At 38.8% G+C, this 26,545-nt stretch overlaps 1 protein-coding gene across 2 annotated transcripts in view; it reads right to left on the bottom strand.

The window, feature by feature from the left end:
• Positions 1 to 11,767: 11,767 nt before the first annotated feature.
• The window catches only part of LOC145673416 (uncharacterized), a 70,512-nt gene continuing 55,734 nt past the window's right edge, over positions 11,768 to 26,545 (bottom strand). Inside the window, exon 4 of one of the 2 annotated variants that reach the window (XR_014128764.1) lies at positions 11,768 to 11,996. Coding sequence is in view for 1 of the 2 variants with exons in the window: in XM_081743104.1 (XP_081599230.1) it covers positions 11,990 to 11,996 (7 nt within the window). In the remaining variant the exon portion in view is untranslated. The remainder of the gene's footprint in view (positions 11,997 to 26,545) is intronic. The other variant, XM_081743104.1, reaches the window with a different exon arrangement.

The raw sequence follows: 26,545 nt of genomic DNA, 5'->3' as shown, positions 1-26,545 counted from the left end.
TGCTCGAGGTGGAGCCGCCATTGCCATCCGACACCCTTGCCTCGTCGTCACGTCATACCACCGTATCCTGACCAGTACTCCGAACACGTTATCAGTACCGTCTACTTTCCAGCCCTTACTCTGACCCTGGCAACCATATACGTCCGATCTACTCAACCTTTGCCATACCGCTTTCTCACTTACCTGGATGTCAACTTCAAAACATACGTAGTTCTTGCAGATCTCAATTACCACTCACACACTTAGGCGCAGAAAAAACAGCGTTTCCAGAACTTCCTCCATACCACGCATAGTTCTTGTATTCCTCTGCCCCACCACACTCGGCCTGAGAGTGACACCACACCTGATGTGGTTGTAGTCAGTAACAATCTGCTCCCCAACTCTTCTGTGGATGTCCTTAGCTCGGTTGGCAGCGATCATCTCCCAGTTCTGCTTACAATAACTCCTTCTGGCACCAAACCCAAGGAACCACCAGCATCCTCTGCGACCTACAATTTCGCCAAAGCCGACTGGGAGAAATATCGAACCTATATCTCTGAGCACCTGGCTGTTACTCGCACCGAAGTCTCATCTTTAGACGACATTGACCATGTCTCCATGTCTCTTAGTGCACTCATTGCCGGCGCTACCGAACATGCAGTAGCGAAACGTTCAATCCACTCACATCGCTCGAGTTTACCACCTCATGCAGTCACTCTCCTTCACCGGTCACATGCCCTTTTGACTGAATACAGGCGGACTCAAGATCCACACTTTCTCACACTGCATCGACAGTTCCAACGCATGGTCAAACAGTACCTCATAGCCCGGAAAAGACTCGACTGGCGAACTTCATGCAACGAGTTGCGCAACGAAACCAATGCCACTAAATTCTGGCACTTATTTAAGCGTCTTACTTACCAACGCCGGGGCTCCCAATATCCTATTCTTGTTGATGGTAACGTCCCTACAACGGATTCTGACAAAGCGGTCGCCTTCGCTAATCACTTTGAGGCTGTCTTCACACCTCACAGTGCTCCATTATTTTCCCATCCATCACACCGTCATATTATCACTTTGGGTAATCCTGAGCGACCATTATTTACACCTGACATGGCCCATCAACCTGATCCGACTGATTCCTTGACAGCTCCAATCACTAGTCCTGAAATAGTCGCTGTGCTTCGTAGACGCCGCAATACAGCCCCTGGGGCCGACACTATCACATATAACCAAGTTCGGCAAGCCCCAACAGAATTCCATATTGTCCTCGCTCAGTTGTATACTACCATTCTCACGACTGGCCATTTTCCTACTCTCTGGAAGCTCGCAAAAATTGTAGTGTTTCTGAAACCGGACAAAGATCCAACCAACATCGGATCTTACCGCCCAATTAGTCTCACTAACGTCTTTAGCAAAACTATGGAGCGTATTGTGGTCACACGCCTTCATTCTTATCTACAAACTCATCATCATCTACCCCCAACACAAGCTGGCTTCAGGCCATCATTCAGCACTACGGATCAACTGCTCAAACTCTCCAGCCTCCTGGTTAACCACTTCAATAAACGGCTGCCTTCTGTCCTCATCTCATTTGACGTCGAACGAGCATTCGATACTGTGTGGCATCAAGGCCTTATTTTCAAACTACTACGTATTCTTCCTTTACCGTACGTTCGCCTCATAGCAAATATTCTCCATCAACGTTCAGCTTATATCCAACTTAACCAGGCTCAATCCCACCACTTTGTTCTGGTGTACCACAAGGCTCAGTGCTCTCCCCCTTACTATACATCTTATATGTAGCAGATATGCCCCAACCTCGGCCGCCGATCCACGCACTCCAATTTGCTGACGACACCGCCTATATTGCCTTGTGTTCCTCTGTTGATCGTATCAACATCACTCTCCAACCAGCACTCGATAAGCTCGTCAGCTGGTAGAAGCTGGTCAGAAGTGGAAGCTGAAATTAAACCCCTCCAAGACCCAAATGGCATTATTCGCCCGCAACCGCAACAAATTTTGTCTAACAAGAAATCCCGAGCGTCTACATCTTACGCTTCTCAACTCACCGTTGCCCTTGTCAAACAGTGTCAAATATCTAGGCGTCATTTTTGACAAACATCTCACCTGGACCGCCCATCTATCCCTTCTACAAGCTAAGATTAGACGTTGTATAAATTTGTTGCGAAGTCTCTGCGGCACCTACTGGGGTCTCAACACCAGACTTATTCTCCATACGTACAAGGTTTTTGTCCGCCCTGCCCTTACACATGGTCATATTGCCTGGTTGTCAGCTCCACAGCACTTCTACGACAAATTACAAGTCCTGGAACGTCATGCTCTGCGGCTTGCATACTCATTACCGCCACACACTCCTACTCAAGAGGTCTATCGCCGCACCACCATACCCACGATCATGCCGCATCTGTATCGCCTCCGCACTCGTTATATTCATCGCCGTATAGCGGAAGCACATCCTATCCTTGGTGAATTAGTAGATCAGACTCCTGCACGACCACGGCATGCTTATCCTCCAGTTGACCATCTACTCGCCTTACATGAACTTGAAGAGGCCCCTGCTACCTATAACCCACGTCGTCGAATATATCATTGCCATCCGCATATCTATAATCCGTAACCTCTGTCCTCCACATTTGGGTTTTCATCCACGCTCATGCACTTCTTCTACCGCATCTATAGATATAATAATGACTATACAACTATACTTTTAATAGCTTCCTGAACCCATCTATAAACAAAAGATTCCAACAACTCCGTTTTCACTGGCCCCAGAGAAGGCGTTACCTTCTGTGGCCCGCCCAGTTTCGACTGGGAATGAAATTGCAGATAAAAAAATTGGTGGTCATTCTCACCAGCTCTGACGTACCAAACGTCAAACCAGCCGATTTTTGAAATCCTTTCCCCGATCCTGGGACTTGCTCGACAGATATTCGCTGAGCAACAGCTATCAGACTTATCTCAGCCAAGGGTAGCTCGTTGCGACACGTTTAGACTGGGGCATTTCCTCACCTAAGCCACTATCCGAATGGATGGCTTCTACCTGCTTACTATACCTCATTAGTTGTTTTGTGTGCTCATCATCATGGCTACTGGACCTAACGCTTCTAATCTTTCCTTGGGCCCCTACGCTCCGTCTGCATCTGCCGACAACCGAAGGGAGAGCTCTAAACGCACAACGCGCAATGAAGTTCATCCGAATCAGCCTCAGTCATCTAAACCAAAACGCCATCACACCCTCAGCGAATCATCTACCGCATCTGATTCATCTCATCACATGGACGTTGAAACTTCTTTCACTTCTGTTAAACCAGTCATTTATACCTTTCTTCTTACCAACTACGATCCTCAGTATTTTTATCTCAAGAAGCTGTATCATCGCATTGTCAAATACATACCTCGCATGAGCATCGCACAAATCATCTACACACAGAAAGGCATAATAATTAAAACGCCAGACGACAAATTTGCATCCACCCTTCGCAATACTTATTCCTTTGAAATCTTTGGTAAAAACGCTTCTATCTCTAAACTTAACACTCCATCAGCCAAGCAACCACCACCACCACGCAAACAACCTGCTTTGTCAGTTGTCATCCGAGGTGTTGATCCGTTCTTTACAGACGAAGAAATCAGCCAGGAGCTGAAGCTTGATGGACATTCTATCATTAAATGTATCCGTATCAAAAACACACAAGGAAACGCCTACATGGTCCGTGTTTTAACCAATTCTCACGACACCATAAACTCTCTTCTCTCAAATGGCGCCTTCATTTACCGCAAACGTCATCGTGTCGAACCTTCTCGTTCCCCTGCTCCACTTCCTATGCGGTGTGAAAAGTGCCAAGTATATAACGATCATCCAACCGGCGCATGTCCAAACCAACTCAAATGTGGATTCTGCACTGGCCCTCATAGCACCCGCAATTGTTCTAACCTGAAAGAAACTCCTAAATGTTCCACCTCTAATGGAACTGGACATCCTACTTACAGTTACAAATGCAAGGCTAAACCTACTGCGGATCCATTCAAGCCAGAATTAACGGTACCATTAAAACCGCATATCACTCAATCAGCTTCTGTTCAAGATATTTGTCAACCAATTACATTCACCCAATTCTTGCCTTTTCTTACTGTTACTCTACAAAACATTCAACCGCAACCGCAACCGCAACCGTTACTCTACAAAACATTCCGCTTCTTCGCAGCCATATTCTTTGCCAAGTCCAACAAACTGCCAAAGCCATACTTAACATCAACTTTACAGCTACTTACTCTGGCCAAACTGTTTACTTTCATTCAGATCCGTTGCAAACAGAAGTTTAAGACTCTCTCCGACAACATCTGGTTTCTTAATATCATTATGGACATTACTTTTCTCTTTTTGAACATTCGTTCTTTACCTCAACATAAAATCTTATTTGAACAGCTCCTCTTTGAAAAACATGTTGCGTGTTTCGTTTTGAACGAGACACATCTTAAGCCTCGCACCCCGTACACCTGCCAAATTATACTATGCTTCGACACGATAACTTGATACCAGTGGGGAGGGCAAGTGGTGGGGTCGCCATAGGATTTTCACCATCCCTTCCTTTTCGCCGCACTACTCTTCCCATAACTCCACTACCCGAACATCTAGTTACTACTTTATATTTCAAACAGCTCAACATCACTGTTGCGACCATCTACATCCGTCCTGGACATCCTCTTCCATATCCGTTTATTCAGTACATTTCAGATAACTATCGTACTTACATCATTCTAGCGGATCTGAATTTTCACAGTCGCACTCCTCACCAACAGGATTTCCGCAATTACCTTATAACGCATACTTCAGGCCACTTTCTTCCGATACCTAAGCCTACAAGACCTTGTAGTAATACAACATCAGATGTTGTTATCACTTCTCTCAACCTACAAACTCGGTGCAGCCTAGCTGTCCTGGATACTCTTGGCAGTGACCATGTGCCAATCCTTCAGACAATTACAACCCCACGTCCTGCTTCTCGCACTACTTCTCCACCTCCACCCTCTTATCTTCTGTTCGACAAAGCAAACTGGAACGGTTACCGCACATTACTTCAACATCAATTAGAAAATGTCCCGGATCCCGCAACAGAAGATGACCTTTATATCGCATTAGATACTATTACAGCTTCCATCCACACTGCCTCTGCCCAACATATTCCGCATCGCACCGCTCATGCTTATAAACCAGCTCTTCCTCCTCAGTATCTTACATTTATCAAACCTTCCCGGACACATTATCGAGACTTCACTCACACTGGTAACCTTGAGTCCCTCCGTCTCCACCGTCAGTATCAACGTACTGTTCACAACTATCTCGTTGCTTATAAACGTAGTCGTTGGATCGCTAGCTGCAATGATATTTCCACCATCACCCATCCTACCAGATACTGGAAGCGATTCCACCAACTCACTGGCCGATCATCTCGTACACCGTACCCTCTCTTAGCTGGAGACGATGCTCTCGGTGACAATACTGCTAAAGCAAACGCCTTTGCTGATTATCTTCAAGGCATTTTCACTCCTCTTGCACCTGACCCATCAATACGCCGTCATCCAGCAGAAAATCTCAATCTTTCTTCACCCGATCTCCAACCCAATTCCAACCACCATTTACCTGCAAATAGTTATCTTACTGCTCCTATTACGGTCGAAGATATCCGCAGTACAGTCGCCAGAAAACGTCAGTCGGCTCCAGGCGCTGATCGTATTTCTTACCGACATATCAAAGAGGCTCCCTATGTTCTTCTCCATTTACTTGCAGTTATTTATACATTTATTTTGCGCACAGCTTACATTCCGACTCACTGGAAATCATCGATCACTCTAATGTTCCCCAAACCAAACAAACCTTCACATGATGTCTCTTCTTACCGGCCTATTCAGCTCACTCTTGTATTCAGCAAAATTCTGGAACGCATCCTTGTCACACGTCTACATCGTCATCTTTCCGCTCATAATCATCTTCCTCTTCCACAAGCAGGCTTTCGACCTTCTTATAGTAACAATGATCAGCTTATGCGCCTTACCACCCATATCACAATGCAGTTCAACACATCCAAACCTTCCTGCCTTGTCTTATTCGATTTGGAAAAAGCTTTTGATAAGTTGTGGCATCTTGGTCTTGTGTACAAACTCTTCTCTTACCGCCTTCCTCTGTGTTACATCCGTTTCATCTTCCACTTTGTTTCTTGCCGCCTTAGTTACATATCTATCAACAACCACCTCTCGCACCCTATATGTCTGCATTCTGGTGTCCCTCAAGGTTCATCATTATCTTTGGCATGTGGCAGGGCCGTACTGGCCAAGCGGGAAACCGGGAAATTTCCCGGTGGGCCTTGGGCGGTGAATTTTTTAGTTGGCCCTCGGCCTCGTATCGTAAGTTGCGGTTTCTGAACAAAAAAGCACACGTCACTCACTCTTCGCGTACGGGAGTAAGGAAAGAAGGACAATAACATGTCAAGTACCGGAAATACAGTAAGCTAATCCCAGACCAGCGTTGCCAGGCCATGATGTTGCGAAAACAACCTTTCACATTTTTTGTAATTCAACCCTCGAAAGGTTCCTGATTTCCCATTCTGCTTTATAATTTGCTAATATTGAAGTAGCTATTAAGCTAAATTGAAATCTCAAATAATGTCATAATTTGAAATTAAATAATAATTTACATTTTATAGCACCTTCTTTTCCGTATAGAAAATATATAGGGCCGGAGTAAGACCATTGGGGACCCTGGAGCGGGAAATACAAGGGAGGCCCACCAAAACTGACGGACCTTCTCTCAACATATTTAAAAGGGTTCATGAGTTATATAGGAGTGGCTCATGTCATGTTTTTTTAAACTTTTCTGGTGAAAATGTTTTCAGTAATTTTTAAAATTTTTGGTTCCCCTTGGTCGCTGTCAATCAGAGCCATAGCTACAGATTTCGGCGCCCGCGACGAAGTAGAATTCGGCCTTCCCTCCCCTGCACTCATCTCACCAAGGTTTTTTAAATATACATATAAGAGAAGCATTTTTTGTCGTTATGTTGCGATAAATTTTTATCGAGTTGCTTGGACAGACCATTGCAACAGCCAAAAGCGATCATTAGTATTGTTTTACAAGTAAGAGTTTTTTTTTCAAGAGGCTTATATTAGTTTTGTTGTATAAAACCCAAATGAAGAACAGTTATAGAAATTTACGTTTCATACTATCGATAATAAATTAAATTTCAATGCATTAGAAACTATGTGCTTTTAAAATGTTCGAAATGGGTGACAGCATTCATTTCCAGTAATAATTGTAATCTTTTCAAATTTTATTCCATCCTTTCTTATATATTTACGTTCATTCTCCGTACCGGCTACTTTCCCCCAGACTGAAAAACTTCCTCTACCCTCATGTTTCTAAAGCCTAACAAACCTCCAGCTTCTGTTGCGTCCTACCGACCGATTCAACTAACCTCTGTATTTAGTAAAATCCTAGAACGCATCATTGTCATCAGACTTCATCTTCATCTCATTACACATAATCTGTTACCTGTGCATCAGGCTGGTTTCCGACCTAATTTTAGCATCAATGACCAATTACTCAGACTCATAAATCTCATTACAAATCATTATAATACTGCACGTCCGTCTTGCCTCATTCTTTTTGATCTTGAAAAAGCTTTTGATAAAGTCTGGCACTTAGCTCTCATGTTTAAACTTCACCGCTTCCGGCTTCCACTATCTTATCTCCGCTTCATCTTTTATTTTCTTTCTAACCGCCTCTCTTACGTAACCATCAATAGCTCTCTATCTCATCCTATTTTTATTCACTCTGGTGTACCTCAAGGCTCCGCTCTTTCACCCCTTCTATACCTTTTGTTTGTAGCTGACATGCCGGAACTTCCTCTCAATGTGCACACTTTTCAATATGCCGATGACACTGCTTTTATCTGCACAGCCCGGACCATTCAACAGATTAATTCTTCTCTCAGCATAGCGATTGACTCCTTCCTTCGCTGGTGTAATACGTGGCGACTCCACATCAACTCCACTAAGACGCAGGCAATAGTCTTTATTCCACCTCGCAAGCGCTCTAGAATACAAAAAAAATCCGAATCTTCTTAACATCAGTGTCAATGGCACACGAATTCAAACCGCCAAACAGGTTACTTACCTAGGTCTCACTATCAATCATCCCTAACTTGGCGGCCATATTTGAAAGAAATCATTCGCAAGGCCTACAATCGACTAAATCTAATTAAACGTCTTATTGGCACCACCTGGGGATTACAGCCTACTACAGTCCTGAATACCTATAAGGTATTTTTACGTCCCATCTTGACGTACGGCCACCCTGCCTGGGTTAGTGCTTTGCCTTTTTTCTATGCCAAATTGAAAGTACTCGAACGCCATGCTTTCCGTTTAGCTAATCGAATCAAGCTCCCGAGTCCAACGCAGGAGTTGTCTGACCGCATAACGTTTCCTACCATACTTCATCACATAGAAAAGTTAAGGCTCAAATTCATTACCACCCGATTTCAGCAAAGACATCCTTTACTTCTGGATACAATGGACATCGACCGCCACTACTATGTGGGATATAATTTCGTCACTTGCCCTCTCTCTTTGCTCTTCTCCCTTTATCTGAAAACAATTCCACCTGACCACCCCGATCATTTTGTCGCTTCTGCCTACTCTTCCGACCATCTTCCCCATCACGTTTCGCCCACATATGTTGCACTGTAAACTCATCATACTAACAGGGCTTCACTCGTCTTCATCACTGTCCAGAGTAGCCCCTGGACAAGAAGATAACCAGCATTCGTGTTTTTAACAACTTGTTTGTGTTTGTCCTGTCAAGTGCACCTCATCATCATCTTTCCCAGCCCTAATGATTATGATCACAAGATCATAATGACCAAGTGGATACCATACTTCCATAATGTACTGAAATAAAGATGAAATATAATAAAGTGATATATATAAAATGATGTTCCAGTCTTCCTACATATCCCTTAGACCAGCTCCAATATCCTCTCTGACCCAATAATTTCACCTCTCAACCCGGATAGAGGGCGTAACCCTCGCAAGGGAGCTAGCCTTTGCCTAGCAATAAAAAACGCTTTTAATTGCTATTGTAGCATTTTAATAGATAGATAGATATAACCAGACAAATAGCATTTTAATTTCGATTGTTTTGTGGTAAAAAAATATATTTTGTGAAATGTAACGGAAATTCAGTAGGAGCCTTCTTTGCGAATTTTTCAATATTGATCGATGCAGATGAAGAATATGTTTAATGTTTCTCTTCCAAATCCAAATGTAATATGGCTACTACATATGTTTGAAATTATAGTAATTAACTAATTTCTTATTGAAAGAAAGTTCTGAATTTAAGGCTACTTATTATTAATTAACATATTGAAAATATACTTATTATTAATTAACATATTGAAAATACACTAACACATACACATATGTTAATCTATGCATGCACAAAAATATTCTGGCGATACAAATAGTTGATGGTGAAATCATTCCAACAAATACCTTCAAATTGGAAGAATTTCATGTCAATGGAATTTAAAAAACAACACCTCACTGGTAGTGATCAGTAGTTGAAAAAGACGGAATTCGTTAGGTTAAGTTCTGACCCCTTATGCCCCTATTCTACAGCTGCTTCAAGTTCGCAAATGTTATTATTCCCCTTCATTTTTAATATTCTGGCGCAAACAGCAGCTTGCGGCCTTCTATATCCCATCGTCATTACCGGTAACAAATCATATATAATAACTTTCTTTAAGTAATAATAAGTAAAAGCTTGTTGTGAGTTATTGAAACGTTTGGGTTGCGAGCGAAGCGAGGAAGATTATTTTTTTAAAAAACAAATCTATTCCTTTACAACCCCACAATATTTATTTAATTGGGCGCCAATACTTTTTAGGGGTGACGCGTCGTTTATTCATTTCCAACACTTTTTCTTTCCTCTTGCTATCAGCGCCCGGGGCCACGGCCTCGCTCGCCCACCCCTTAGCTACGATTCTGGTGTTACTACAGGATAATGGAGAAGTGTTGCATTTGTATAAAGTATAAATTACTTCTGATGCTTCATATATGTATTTGTATATGCACCAGGGTCGTCTTTATAAGGTTTATGGCACAAGTGCGGCATTGTTATTTTAGGGGGAGATATGAAGTAATCGAGCTTGTGCAGATGATTGTACAGTTGCAAGAGAAGAATGGAAGATTAGACATTACGTCAGATCAGTCAGTGTCAGGGGAGAAATTACTGTTTTAAATAAAGTTTTAAATCTGGATTTTCAGACTTTTTCAGCATACTTGATCCGAGTGACACTCCCGCACTCCTTTTATTGTACGTACATGTGAGTGGGCTCCCTAGAAAGTACTTTCCCGGTGGGCCCCTGGGCTGCAGTACGGCCCTGGCATGTGGCACAGTAGAAGCTTGTATGTAGGAATTATACACTGAATATTGCGAATTTGAAAAATAGTGTCGTTATCTTGCTTTCTAAATCTCTGGTTGCTGCAAGAAACTTTGTTTACATAAGCAATAGAATTCAAGTAATAGCTTAAACATTTTCGAGGTCTGATGATTTCTTTAAGTACCTATGCATGTCTTCAGGTTTAAAAATACTTAAAGTAAAATATCTTTCTAAATTAGAACTCTTTAATGTCGAGGGTGTACGTAAATATGTTCTAATTCCTTACCGTATTTGCGTTAGCAGCGCAACAGTAGAAAGAGATACTTTTGTATGTATCCTAATGGCATATACTGCTGCTTACTGATGCGTACTGAACGGCTGTATAATAATGAGAAACTACTTTGAGGTTGAGGTCGAAAATGCGGTGTCTTGAAAGGGCGTTTCAAAAGTGTATGCAGGAACGTCAGAATTTCACTTCAAAAAGATGGAAAATTTTAAGAAATATAAACATAAGTGGTTGATGTCAAGGAATTGCAACAAATCGTACAAAAAAAAAAAAAAAAGAAAAGAAAAGAAAAAAGAAAAAAAGAAAAAAGCGCAGCACAACAGTTAATTTGACATCCTACATAACAATCAGCATACTTGTTTAGGAATTGGTCAGCGCAGTTATGTTCGTTGTGGCATACTCTGTACTCCTTTTTGCCTTACTTTCGTATATTTTTTTCCAAGCACAGAAAAGAAGGAAAACACGTATATTTATGCGTTGGCTTTATCTGAATATGTTACTGTGCCTTTATATCAGTAGCACAAACTTTCGTGATCGCTCTGTTTCGTCCTGTTTCATTCTCTCTTTATGATGTAAGGTAGTTTATCAATAATGTCTAAAAGAGGGTTTCTCTCTGCATCTTCTGGGTAATCTCTCTCCATTGTTCTTCTTGGAGATGGGTCATTGGCAACTGAAAACGTGCTGTTCATGTTCAACGGACACTGTATGATCATTCTCATTAATCATTGCACTGCCGGCCTCGCAAGTCAAGTGAGTTTCTTTCCAGTATGAAACTTACCTTGTAAATTGATAAATAGCAAAAAAAAAAAAAAAAAAAAAAAAAGTGTTACAGGCAGTGGTGTTGAACTGAAAATACAGTAAACTTTTGTGTATCGGCGGGCGAGCCATTTTGCGGACTATCCACTGTGCTCATTTCCTGGTTTTTCTCGTTTTTTGCGTTAATTGCGAAACAATATTAAGTAAAAAAAAATTTATCTTCTAAATAAAGGAAATGTTTCAAAATGAAGACACAAAACATTACACAGATTTTTTTTTTTTGTGCAGAAAAAGTACACAAACAAACCCTGTAAGTACAAAAAATTATTAAGTCATAATGGTATGTATAGTCCCTTCTACTGTTAGTAGCAATTGTACAAAAGTATTGTCTCGTAGATTTTTGTCCTTTCTCAGCCATTGTACGCATTATCCACAGTTGCCACACCACCAAATTCTGCAGATAATTGGGAGTTTACTGTTTCTGAACTGTTCTCACTGGTAAACGAACACCCTAGAAACTAAAAAAATAAAAATTAGTGTAGAAAATTTAGTAACTTGCCACTTTTCTATATCAAGACTAGGTGCAGAATTAAAGATTGAATACTTGTACCTTGACCGTTTATCGAACCGAGGGCCTTTGGCCTTACGTGAAAATTAGTTACACAAAAGATTTGCAAAATGTGTAAAAATTTACCTTTCATTTGCAGTGTATTATACTTTTCACCAGTGTAACAATAAGTTGTTCTAGCTGTAGTGCTTGCTTACTGTATAATAGTGGGTATGGTTCATGAATAATAAAACGAACAGTATTATCTGCAATGAATTTTCTAATTACTGAGTCTGTAAACAAAGAAACTTTGTTTAAATGTTACACAGAAAAAATGCAGTCGCCCTGACTGGGACTCCAATCCAGATCTAGTTGCCGGTTAGGTATGCTATCCAACACCACTTTCTTTAATTTCCTTTATTGAGAAAATAAAAGAAAATACAGTTGTACGTACATGAAACGTAAAACAAAATAAGAAAAAAGATAAAAGAAATAAGAAAACAAATAGAAAATGGAAATTTCTTATTGTGTGCACTTGGCAGCTGAGATCTTTACAGATACATTACATATATGTTCATAATGCTGTGCATACAATACACGTCCAAGGCTCTGCCAATTCTCTGTGTACATTGAATGTTTCTCCGACCTCCACACAGGGGAGAGATTTGTTGACAAATTTCTCTGCATATGATCAGTTCGAATCTGCGGGAAACATTTGCAATTGCTCTTGTGTATAATTTCTTGTATATACACCTCTCGCAAGTTTGCAAAGAAAATGTAACTATACTTTCGCACTGCTCGTATGCAGAAGAATGTCTCAACAAATTTCTCCCCTTTGTGTGGAGTCCCTTTATTTAATAATAGCCAGCAACGTAGCAGCTGATTGAGTATGGAGATCGAAGAAACATTAAATATACATTGAGAATTGGCAGGGCCTTGGTGGTGTAATTATATAGCATACTGGGAGATCTGAGTTTGAGTTCCAGTCAGGGTGACTGTAAATTTTCGTCAATATGTACCTCTCGCAGATTTGGGAAGAAAATGTAATAATAACTGAAGAAAATATTTTTCTTAATTTTTTCATTGAAATCTTGTACATTATTATTTTTGATATTCATAATAATAAAATATATTAATGGTACGAAATAATTTTATTTACTTTTTTTCAACTTTCCTTCTTGGGGTATAACACTTTCGGAAATTATTTTTACTACATTTGTTTCAATATATTTAATATTGACTGAGTGTTTAGTGAGGTCTACTAGTTAATCAGTTTTGTGTTGTCTATCTGTGTGTGGGGAGGTGGGAGGGTAGTGGTGTCTCATGATATCTGCCGAACGTATAAACCAATTGTTTACTGGTTCAAAGCACAGGTCAGGCTTGTTCAGGAAGAAAACGAGCCAAGGGGCGGTGTTACAACTTCCCCTACAGTGAAAAACTCTCGAAAAAAGAAAATTATTAAAAATGGATTTAATGGACTGTTTTCTGTTATAAGATCTATGCAAATGTGCAAAATTCGGGGATTCCGGGTTATTGGTTAGAGGGCAAAATTGGATAAGGGAGTCAGCAGAAAATGAAAAACGAAGTGGGAGCTCCAAAGGCGTTGCCAGAAATTCGTACGAAACTTTCACAGGTTTGTAGCAGATCTACTGGTCAAACAAGCTTTTCCTTCAAAGAACCTGTATAATATTTTCTATTCACTACATGTATAGTTCCACATCTCCTGTGATCTGTGGTCTATCGTTTATGTTGCGAGTTAGCATCTCATAGAAGTTTGAGGTTGTATTGGTTCTGCCAGCTATCTTTGAAATTTGCCTCCTCGCAGTTGATAACTTAGGATTTATGTAAGTATTTCATTTAGTGTAAAGTCTTACCAGCGCAACCAACACATATGAAACATGATGTGATCTAGACTTCGTTGAATCTCATTATAACGCACAAATCATACATGGAATCGAATCAAAAGGCATAATTATGATTTTATTAAATCTAAAACTAAATGTGTGAACAATTTCTTTCTAACACACACATACGTGTTATAAGCAATTGAATATTTCATTTCAGTGGTTGAAGCTTTGTGACGAGGGCGTACACTAACGTTATATGAATAGTTTATTCAGTGGTGCCCCCCCCCCTCATGTCCATGACGCACCCCCCTCAACTGTCTATCCGTAGGTGTTCTTCCATGAAAAAAAAAATCTTTTCGATTAATTTTTACATCCCCTCAAACGTATTTATTTATAGATTTTTAACCCCCCCAAATATTTCAATGACGCAGTTTGCGTCATAGCCCCCCTTGTGGGTACCCCTGGTTTATTTTTAAAGAAAGAAAAAAACTACAACATTTTGCCAAAACGCGGTTTATCTCTTTATTTTGATTTTACTAGCATGAATGTCCATAGTTTGGTGTAACAATTTTAAATGTAGTATACAAGACGAAGCATTTTCATGCTTGTAATCATAATGGAGAATAAAACGCATTTTGTAAAAACAAAATGTCAGTTGTGAGGGTCAACAAGCGATTCACAAAAATATTAATATCGATACATATCAAAGTTTTGGTTTTGATGCATTTTGCCATCAACGTATAGCATTGATGTTTATACCCTGAGAAGTTCTATATCAATCCATGGCAAAGCTTTAGTACTTGAATTATTTCCTTACAAATATACGAGTTACTCAAACACAATTAATATAGTAAAATAGCATAGGTTCTAAGTATTTCGTTTAAATTATGAAAAGCTTCTTCAGTTCTACATAGTCACTCAATTTGTGCAACTAAAAAAAAAAAAAAAAAAAAAAAATCTTAAATTAAATTATCAGCATGGTATTTTACCATATTAAATACAATTAATATGTTAAAATAACGTGCTGAAAATTATATATATATATATATATATATATATATATATATATATATATATATATATATATATATATATATATATATATATATATATATATATATATATATATATATATTTAGTTTCACACAATGAGAGACTATGTGGAACTGAAGAAGCTCTTCATAATTTAAACGAAATACTTAGCATATATGCTATTTTACTATATTAATTGTACTTGAGTGACTCATATATTTGTGTGTAAAGAAATAATTCAAGTACTAAAGCCTTGCCATGGATTGGTATAGAACTTCTAAGGGTATAAATATCAATGCTATACGTTGATGGCAAAATGGAGAGTAGAGGATTAAAGGCGGCAACGAAAACGCGATGTGACGGGTTAACGGCGGTACTAATGGTTTTAAGCCGGCACTGACGGTTATGAAGCGGCCATGTGGCGGTACTGGCGGTTACGCAGAGGCCATAGGCCTGTTTAAGGGCGGCATTAGCGGTTCAAACGAGGAGAAACGACGGATGCCGCCTTATTACCGCAATGGCGGCAAAATTGCGGCATTCGTGTAATTTCGTCACGGTACCGTCACGTTAGCCGCCATCGGCCCGCCAAGTTTTTGACGACAAGCCGCCGCGGTTCGTGATCGATCCTACTACGTTTTGCACATGGGGTATTTGGCACCAAAATATTTACCGTCCTTTTAGGTATTGATCAACATCAATATCATCTCTCTATATAACTTATGGTTCCCGAACTATAGCTCCTTAAATATCTAGAAATTGGCCATTTTTTGCCCAAAATCACGGAAGCGGTAAGTAATAGAGAGATTATATTGGTGTTAATCAATACCTAAGAGGAAGTTAACGTTTTGGTACCGATACTAATTGGTGGTCACTGGGCAACTGGCCATTGGCCAAACCAGTGGCCACTGGTTACTATTTGCTATCAAAATATTTACTATGCTCTTAGATATTGATCAACACCAATATGATCTCTCTATGACGTACGGTTTCCGAGATATGGCTTCTGAAATCACTGGAAAACGGCCATTTTTTGGCCAATATCTCGGGAACGGTAAGAGTGACACGAAAAATTTAATAACTTTCTTTGATAGTGTTTGATGCTCTATCGAATGCAGGGTTCAAAATTGAAAAAATCGCAAATAACAGACATACACACGGACATAGAGAATTCAGTAACGAACTTTTAAGTTCGTTGAAAATAAACAGTAAATGGCACGTTTTGCAAGGTATTTGCTGTGTGGCAGGCTTAAACGTGCAGTGGACACACAATCAAAGACATTCTGTACCATGTTAAAATCGATCCTGTGAACCACCTGAAGCAAGAATCAATGAGTTAATTGGCAATGTTATGCCAGAAATGCTTGACAAGATCTGATGTGAACTTTGTCGCATGAATGTATGTCGTGCAGTGAATGGTTCACAGATACTGACATGTAAACACACTTTAACATGCTTTGTATCACTGTACCTAGGTATATATAGTTAATTACGGTACTACCTGTTTATTTGTACTGAATACTATTGTACTTAAATTGCCAAGCAAACCAGTGTATCCTTCAACCAGTTAAGTGCTATCACTCCTGGCAGGGCCGGCCTTAAACCGATTGGACCGATTGCTCCCAATCGGGCCCCGTGACTGAGGGGAGCCTCGCGCTAGTGCCGTGTACTGGACTCTCCAGTCTATTCTACTCTCCAGTGCCGTTTTAAGGCCTGTTCCTAACAAGTACACCAATGAATATTTTTATTAAGTTTCCGGGCATAAGCAAATATTTTCTGAATTTAATGCTGCAGTAGTTCCTTTATTTTTTCTAAGTTTACAACTACTGTTATAAAAATAGATATTATGTTCAGGGAGTATTCTGCACACATTCGACAGGGTCAATGAAAACTTGACCCACGACCCACTGACCCATCACCCACCGTGACCCACGACCCACTGACCCACCATCCACCGTGACCCACGACCAACCGTGACCCACTCTGACCCACCACCTACCATGACCCACTGTGACCCACCATGACCCACCACCCACCGTGACCCACTCTGACCCACCACCCACCATAAACCACTCTCATCCACTATGACCCATTCTGACTAACCAAAATCCATCGTCATCAACTCTGAACACGATCCACGGCCTCTTCTGTACTGACTAAAGAGTTTACACTTGAAATAAAACAAGACTGTGAAATTGTCACTAATCGAAGTTTGAATTTCTAGTCAATCGCTCAAGCACCACTCTGATACAATAACGGTGGACCTTTACAATATAAAATGGCAAAGTGTTTGTCAGTAAGGAAATTGAAACAGTTCGAGGTGGGGGGAAATTAGTGTGTGCCTAAAATATACATGTACTAAGAGAGTATTCTTGCAAGTGTTAATTTCTGAACGCTTTCCAAAAGGAACTTCTATTCGCAGGAAAATACCCCTGCACAATATGGAAAAGGTTATGGTTTCTTAGTTCACAGTATTTTTCTCACAAAAAACTCGAAAAATCAGTTTTTCATAGTTTATAAAGGTGCTCGGGTACCCTATGTGAGAGCATCTCCATAAAATATGCTCATAATTGTAATTTGTGTAATCACTAAAACACCACGTTAAATTTAAGTTACAAATATGCATAATTGCAATTATTATGAATATTTATTCAAAGTAGTTTACTTAAAGCATAGAAGAGGCTTACCAAAAAAATAGGTACAAAGTTCAATAACACAAATAAGTCATTACTAATACAAGTATACATTTTCTATAACTCGTAATTTTCCACGTTAAAACAAATCTGAAATCGGATTTATTTCCTGTTGGTAACTTTTTCGTGGTAAATCATCCACAGCGGAATGATGTCCATCCTTTAGCAAAGAAATAACTAGCTCGTGTACTTTGAGCTTGTCTAGCGGTGGGCCATTAACATTGATGAGCAACAAGTTAGACAATGTTTGAGCACTTAGTCTATCTCTAATATCAGTCATCTGTAAATTCATAAGGGGGAAATCCCCTTCGCACTCTGTCGTGGAAATTGATAATATTTCTACCCGATTTCTGCAACTCCTCATCGATAATCTGCTTGTTAGACTTAAGTCTAATAACGATTTTTCTTAGTCAGTTTTGAAATACTCAGCAAGAAGTATGATCTCTCTATCACCATACAACATCTTTTCCACATCGACCATGTCAGTTGGCAATGTCTACTCATGGAGAACAGAAACTTCATCTACCACGCCTTCGATAGGGAATCTTGTGAATAAATTATCAATTAAAGCCTGATAAACTGATGATTTCTTATTTGTTTATAAATTTAATTTTTGTAATTACACATGAAGGTTTGATGCCATTACCAAGTTCCCTCCCCCGTCTAGAAAGCGAAAGGGAACGAGGTTCCTGTAAAGTGTTCAGAGGTGAATGGGAATTTCCCTCCTTCTTCCCCTTCAATTACCACACTGCTGTTTGCCATGGGCCAAATTACGATGAATTTAAATTAAATTATCATAGTATAATTATTTCCTTGTTGAATTATCAATACTTTTCAGTGGAAAAAAGAATGAAATTTGAAAGTTCCAAATCAAGGTAAGTAGACCAACGTAAAGGAAAAAAGTGTAAAATTTTCCATATAATTATGCGTACAATCCAAACTTAAAATTTCCGTGTAATTAAGCTTACAGTACAAATTTTATGCCTATTTTAGTCACACGTTTTTGGGTTGATTGCCCTGTGCTGTAAGCGCTCCATATAATAAACATAAGCTTCAGCAATTATTATATTAATAGTAGAAAGCAATGGATATATGAAGCCAAGCACTGTATTTTTTGTTTCTGATTTTTTTTCTCAAATAACATCGATCGTTTTCGATCATATTTACAAACCAACTCACTACCAATTTTCCATATATAGAAAGTGCCCCCTCCCCAGGGGTGTAGCCAGCAGGTTTGTGTAGGGGGGCCCAGCTATAATGTACAAAGCCAAAAAATGTGTTGCTGCTAGTGTTTTTGAGGCCTGAAAGAAAGGAAATTTTGGTTTCCATCTGGAAAACTAAAAACACTATTTTAGCTTCTTCTTCTTCTTCTTCTTCTTCTTATTATTATTATTATTATTATTATTATTATTATTATTATTATTATTATTATTATTATTATTATTATTATCCGTAAATTATATTCAAGATAGTTATTATACTTAATCAAGAACTACTGCCCGGGACCAAACGCTATACTTTTGTGCATAACTATAAAGGTAACCAAGAAAGTTCTGTCCCTTTTCGTGGAAGTCTGTGGACCTCACACCGTGAGTTGAATGCGAGTGGAGATAAGGCGAACGTCAGTTGTTGGTTTGGGTATATCCAACATACTACCTGGTTGTGGCAATTCAGACACACTGTGAACTTACGTAAAAACAGATTGAACATGGGACATCCACAGAGCGTCATTAGAGCATGTATGCTGAACGAGTTCAAATGGAGGTCAAACGCCGCTGAAGCGGGACAGAAGATATGCCAGGCCTTTGGTGAGGGTGTCGTGACGACGCGGACATTGCAGCGATGGTTTAATAAGTTTAAGGACGATTACGAAACACCCGAAAACAACACGTGCCAGAAGACCAACACATGTACAAAGAGGAACTGGGACTACAATTCAGTGTGTGGAGAAACCATTCGGCTGCACATCCATCAACTTGTGAAGCACTACAAGTTGGGTCGATGGGTCTCACATATTTTGACTCCGGGCCATAAGGCAACGCGGCAGTCGCCTGTGTTTATTTACTGTTTCGGAGCCATTTCTGCACAGGGCGTTGACATGTGATAAAAAGTGTGTCCTATACGAAGCTCCACGGGGCCGTCGTCATTGGAAATCCAAATTGAACAAAAGCATTGTTTCTTACCAAATTTTCCATCCTCTATGTCTTTTAAAACACTTGTTAAAACATATAAAAATATACTGTACTTACAAATCAGTTTAGTACCTTTGTTTTATGGCTGTATTTGTAGTACCTTGTTAAAACGTTTGTCTTCAAACTGTCAAATATAAATCGCAGTAAATTGTGTAATCTGCTGTCACGAAAAAGTATCCTATTTTTCGATCGGTATAAGGAAGAGATACTATACTATTTTTCGACCGGTATGGAAAAACAGCATTTCTCCATACTATTTTACCATAAATTATTAATTGTCAATAAACTTCGTTACTTTTAAATGAATGAAGCGAGATAATTTTACTGTGATGTTTTAAAAGCTGGTCATTTGGGGGGGCAGGAAACCATTTGGGGGGGCCTGGCCCCGATGGGCCTTCCTTGGCTACACCCCTCCCCTCCCCCACACACACATAAAGGAAAATTTTAAAAAATGCTAGGACTCATTCTATTTATCTATATATATAAAAGAGAACGTACAAAATCCTTTGTCCGCTCATCACGCTAATACGGCTGAACCAATTTCTTTCATTTTTGGGGGGTTATTAGGATTTGGACCCTAGATGGTTTTTATCATATCACTTTAATTTTCAATTACCAGTGTCTTGAGATAATTGACCATTCAGGTGTCCACAAATCCTTTGTTATTAGTTCATCATAGGTAAAAATAAACGTATTTATATGCAACCCGCATGACCGTGTCACTCGGCGGGTTAACATAAATGACAGGCGATATACAGCGGAAAATAGCTTGAATCTTCTGTTTAAAATTTTTTAATTGATTTGCTTATTTTTACAGACACTTTTACAATATGCCAGCACCGGGATGACCGCAGCGAAGCGGGGCGGGTTAACATAAATGACAGGCGATATAATGTTAAGATTTACTGCAATCTTCTATGGTTTTCATCATATCACTTGAAAGCGAAAAAGTAAAAATTATCTAAGTAACAAAGTTTATTGCGTTCCGGGGTGACCGCAGCGAAGCGGGGTGAACGCTGCTAGTATTCAATAAAGAGTTAATACACTGAATTTCAGTTCCGTAAGTTTAACAGTTTGCGAGATACTCATTGTTTTCGAAAAAATTCGGATCCTCTCTATCTCCTTAGGATATTATGCATTATAATAAAAGCAATATAACATCCCAGTTTGGATTAATGCCTAACTATATACCAAAAGTAATTTCATTTGACTTTGCAATTTGACCGTGATGATCAGGCACACATAGTTACATTCAATTTTTTATATAATAATTTATATATTACAGTGATTCAAAAATGTATTTTTTCCACTAGTTAGCTCCTCTAAAAACTCACAGATCTCGAAAGCCAAGTAGTAGATATACTATACTTGGTTAGATATACTCACCTCAGCTAAGTAGACAGAAACAAGTGGAAAAGGAAGGTCTTGAAGGTAAAACGAAGACAAATTTACCAGTCTTCAGAAGATACTGTCTACAATGGAGTGAGTAGAGAGGGTCGGTAGATCATACTGAGTCGGTGGGTCGCAGCGGGTCACGGTGGGTGGTGGGTCACAGTGGGTGGTGGGTTACAGTGGGTCATGGTGGGTGGTGGGTCGCAGTGTGTCACGGTGGGTGGTGGGTCACAGTTTGTCACATGCTGTTGACCCACGACCCACTGACCACTCAGAAAACTTGACCCACTTGACCCACCTATCCACTCCATCTCTGCTCGACACCCCTAATACTACTCCAAATTTTCTTACACACATTCCTGGGCGTAAAAATATAATTTTCTTTGAGTTTGTATAAAAAATGTATATCATTATTCTGGGTGCACATCCTCTTTTATTGAACACCCCCACTGAGTAAAAGTTACTGATTATGGCATCTGATACTACCTTGAATATCGAAATAGTATTAAATAAACCAGCCTCAGTGCGACTTCTTTGCATATTCTTTCTCTTATTATAGCTATATTAAAAATACAAAACCAGAAGACAAACTTTGCTCTCTCCTGCGAAAAATCCCGTGGATGTATTTTTTTTTTTTTTTAATCAAGTCAGGAGAACCGAATGTATACTAGTGCGTACTGAATAGGTGACTGATTATAACAGTTTGTCTTCTAACTCGAATAATCCATTGGAAAATATGCCATCCATCTTCCACCAGTTCTTTAAGGTTTGTGATCGTCTCATCACCATTTCATTTTGTCTGCAGTCGATAACAATTTCAAGCTGATCACACCTTTCATAAGTAGTTACCTACGATATTCTCACTAGCGTACATTAGGTTTTCCTGACTTGAATTCTTTTCAAAAAGATACAGCTGTTAAGAAATCTTTGAACCAACGACTTCATATTAATGTGCATTTCACTATGTCTTACAAATATAAACTTACGGATACATAAACTTCATTGTATTTCTCGTAAAATCCTAGCCCAATTTGATATATTGTTTTCTATTACATGTCCCCCTTAGTATTTAAAAAAGTCGAGCGAGATACAAGATGGCTGACTTCAAGATGGTAGCCATGATAAGTATACCCCAAATAGATTTATACTTCCTCGCGGTGTCGGTTAATGTGTTTTTTGTTTTTCATCCCTTTATCCGTTTGAAAATAAAGTGAAATTTTCAAACTTGAAACACATTGTTATGGCTTATTCTAATCAATCAGACCACTGCGGCCGTCTACAGACGGAAGAACTTTAAATTTTGCTTACGCACGTTTCTTCATTTTCCACACTTCTCTGCCAAATTTGGTTAAGAAACTAGATTTCAGCATCGATAGGTTTACTTGTAAGAGGAGAAAATTATGAAATACTGGTACAGAACCTTCTTGAAAAATTGCGAGGCACGAGGATGAAGTGTGTATTTTAAAATTCATTCACTGTCTGCATTTCCATCTGAGTTATTTCTTTGAAAAATTAGGTGCTGTAAGTAATGAACAAGGAAAGCGTTTTTACCAGAACATTTTGTAGATAAAAAAAACGTTATAAAGGGAAATGGAACCCGTCCATGATGAGAGATTCCTGTTAGTTTTTCCTGAAAGATGACTCCACAACATAGAAACCGGAAAATGTTTCGAAACTGTCTTTGCCGTTAATCATTTTTCTTATTCAAATCAAACAAGTAAACATGCAAGGTGTTCCGGAGATAAACTGACAAACTAAGGACTAACTATGTCCTTTTGAGATATTTTATACTAATATTGCTAGTTGTAGACGTGCAAGTTAGTTGTAAACCTGGGACCCCGCAAAAAGTTCCCAATCGGGCCCCGCACCATGTAAGGCCGGCTCTGACTCCTGGGAAGCTGCCCTACAAAACCACACAACTCGAAGATCCATTATTATGTAGAGTGATATCTCATAGTCATATTCTAGTACATACCACGCGTGTTTTCTCCACATAACAAACCACGTACAAATCTTCAATAAGTTCATCATCAGGTTTTGAAGGAATAATATGGGGAAAGGAAGTAAAATCAGAATGGAAAGGTAACCCTGCATTTATTCGTCCCACATTAAAATACTTTCGAAAACGTCAATTCTCTTAGAGATTTTGTTTCTCTTTTATCTTGCTTCCGTGGCCAAGGTGTCTACATTCACAGTTCCTAGACTCGGAATCGATAACACACTTTCTGCATTCACAAATCATTTTTCAACTTGTCTAGTTGACCCCTGTTCTTTAATTTCGATTTCTTTATTTCAATAAAAATAATCCTATACAAGATTATACGATGTTCAATTGAAATAAAATTATTGTTTTATATTATGTGAATTATACCAAGAGTCCATAAAAACACTCCCTGATTTAAACTGATTGCACAATGAAAACTTTTTGTAATATCTTTGTAAGAAGGTGTAATAACTCAAAATATTTTTATTTCTTTCCCAAAGTTTGTAACATATATCCATTTTTCCGCTAGAGGGCAGTAAATTCAAAATGCTCTCCAAACAGCAACGCAGTTAATATTCCACACAACGATGAGTGTTCACTCTGTTCAACGTGCATTCAGGCACAAATTTGATGTGGAACTACCTTCAAACAAGTCAATTTTGAAGTGATACAAGGATTTCTTCGCAGAAGGATGGATCTATGACCAGCAGAAAGGGCGGATCTATAACCAGCGGCCGGCCAACAGTCCCGCTGCAAGTTGTTGATCATATGAAAGACACCGTTCTCCGGAGCCCCAAAAAGACAGTGTGCAGAACAAGTAGAGAACTATAAATGCCAAAAATATTTGTGATAGTGTCTCATGAAGCCTAGTGCATAGTTGGCGAAACTGTTACACGTTTATTGGTTTATGGAATACGCGTATTGTTTTGCTCAAAGAGTAGATTTTATCCGATTGAAGTCTACTAAAGCAAAGCTTGTATCGTGCTGCACATAAGTCTTTGACCAGGTAATAGCGACTGCTTTGAAACAAATGCAGAGTATGAGAATTAAATCTGTCATATCTGTAGTTTCGTGTGGAAAAGAAACAAACTTATGAACCAAAGCTTTAAGAAAAACTCATATTATTAATATAAACTTTGCTGAAGATTATTAGCTTATATCATCATAAAAGAAGTACGAAAGATTTTTTCAAACGAAGAAAAACTACATACATTCTTGCAAGCGAAGGCACCTAATGTAATCAGACTAAAGAGGAACCACTTACCTTGTAGTGATCGTGGTTCAGTGGTCAACGTGCGTGGCCAGTAATCTGGAGGTTCTTGGATCGAATCCACGTCTGGCATTTTTTTACTTTAGAAATTTTGACGGCGATTAATCGGCGATAACACACGTTTTATTATATTCAAATATTTGAATACTCGGATGTTTCAATACTTGAACTATCAAATCTTCAGGAATAATAATAGTAATAATAATAATAATTATCTCGTAGAAGATTAAAAATTAGAAACTTATTATCGCTCAGGTCATACCATTACAAGAAGAAACGTGATATTAGGCAAACGATATTTATGTTTTGTTTAATATTGCCCAAGAGGAATTTCTCATCTCGATTCTAAAACAAACCAAACAAAATTGGGATGAGATTTAACATTTTACATTCGAAACGGGACAAGGCTAACTCAAATTATCGCCTAGCTTTGGAGATGAGAATCGAGACGAGACGAAAAGTATCGTAAATGTATTATTATTATTATTAATAATAATAATAGTAATAATATTATTATTATTACTGAAGCGTTTGTAATTCAATGGTTCATCCTGTTCCACCTTGCTCGCGCGTAGTGAGCATTGTGCTGAACTAACATCGTGTGTATGTGTTTTTTCTAGGTTCCGCTTCCTTCCACTTTCTTTATTCCAATATTTCTTTCATTCTCGTCATTGACGTCTTCTGTAGCTTAGTCGGCATAACCATTACTTAAAAACAAGTTTTCTTACAGCTCTTGTGAGTTGAGTATCCCTAGTTTCTACATGAAATTTAACTGGAAACTTTCCGTTTAACATTTAGCTAGTTCTAAGGACGTATGCTGAAGGTAAGTACTGACGGTACTGACACTTCTCTCCAATCTCGACAATTTTGTAAGTTTTGTTAAGGCTAAGGGTGATTTTACAGATTTTAATACAATGTCTCCTCATATGCAATTTGTCTTCTATATTCTTCTTCTTCTTCTTCTTCTTATTATTATTATTATTATTATTATTATTATTATTATTATTATTATTATTATTATTATTACAGAATGTTTTGAGACCTCAATATTTCATCCTATTCCAATGCACATTAGCATGCCGAAATTAAGAAAAATGAAAGGAAATTTTTTGGACCCTCTATAAGGACGAATTGCTTTAATAAACATTTTGGAAGGAAAAGAGGGGAAAAAAGGTTGTCAGCCACTGGGCAATATGTAAATCGAACCTTCGGATGCCTTAACAGAAACTAAGTAAGATTTGTCTTCATCACGATACATAGTAACACCCTTTCTTTGGTAAAAGACGTTGGATTATGTATGCGTATTATTGATATTTTAACAAAATATACAAAAACATATAAAAAAGGATAGTTCCATTTACCAATTTTGGTTGAACGAACATATGGAACGTGTTGAAAATGGCGAACGAAAATATTATTATTATTTCTAGTAAGAGTGGAAGAACTTCTAGTAACAATTCCACAATGACGTTCCACACAAATTTATGACTCATACTAGGCCTGAAGGATAAGTCGTTTGTATGCATGAATTATTTGCGAAACATGCGAAGTTTTCAGACGGTGGGAATTGAGATTGTAGACTGTAACATCATCTTGTTAGTTTTTCCCCAGTGAAGGAACTCGTTTCAACTCTAACTTGTAAGAACTAGAGAAATTGACTATTTTTCATGTTATTATACACCAGAAATATCAACATTCTAAATTATAAATTTGTTCTCAATATCCTCGTAGGGAATCGAACCGCGGACCCCTAACTCACGAAATGACTGCGCAAGCCACTACCCTAAGACTGCTCTTTTAAGTAAGTAAAGAAACACTCATCTATGTAGCAAATTGCAAGCGTTTATGATTCCAATATTTTATTAAGGATGAAATACTGATTTCGATCAGGATAAAATACTATAGTCCAGATAATTCAAGTTTAAATTTTAAAAAAGTCCGCAAGTATCTCTGTAACTTATCTCTTATATTCGGTTATTCTCGTTGTACTGTTATTTCCAGTAACCTTGAATGACAGGGACACTAACACAGATACATCGAGGACATTTAATATTTCAAATGCTCTCCCACCGGGAATTGAAACTGAGACCCGCCTACTAAACTATCTGATGGG

The sequence above is a fragment of the Thermobia domestica genome, chromosome 16 (genome assembly GCF_964235325.1).
Source record: "Thermobia domestica chromosome 16, izTheDome1.hap1.1, whole genome shotgun sequence".
NCBI lineage: Eukaryota > Metazoa > Arthropoda > Insecta > Zygentoma > Lepismatidae > Thermobia > Thermobia domestica.
This window is presented reverse-complemented; position numbering and strand designations above follow the sequence as displayed.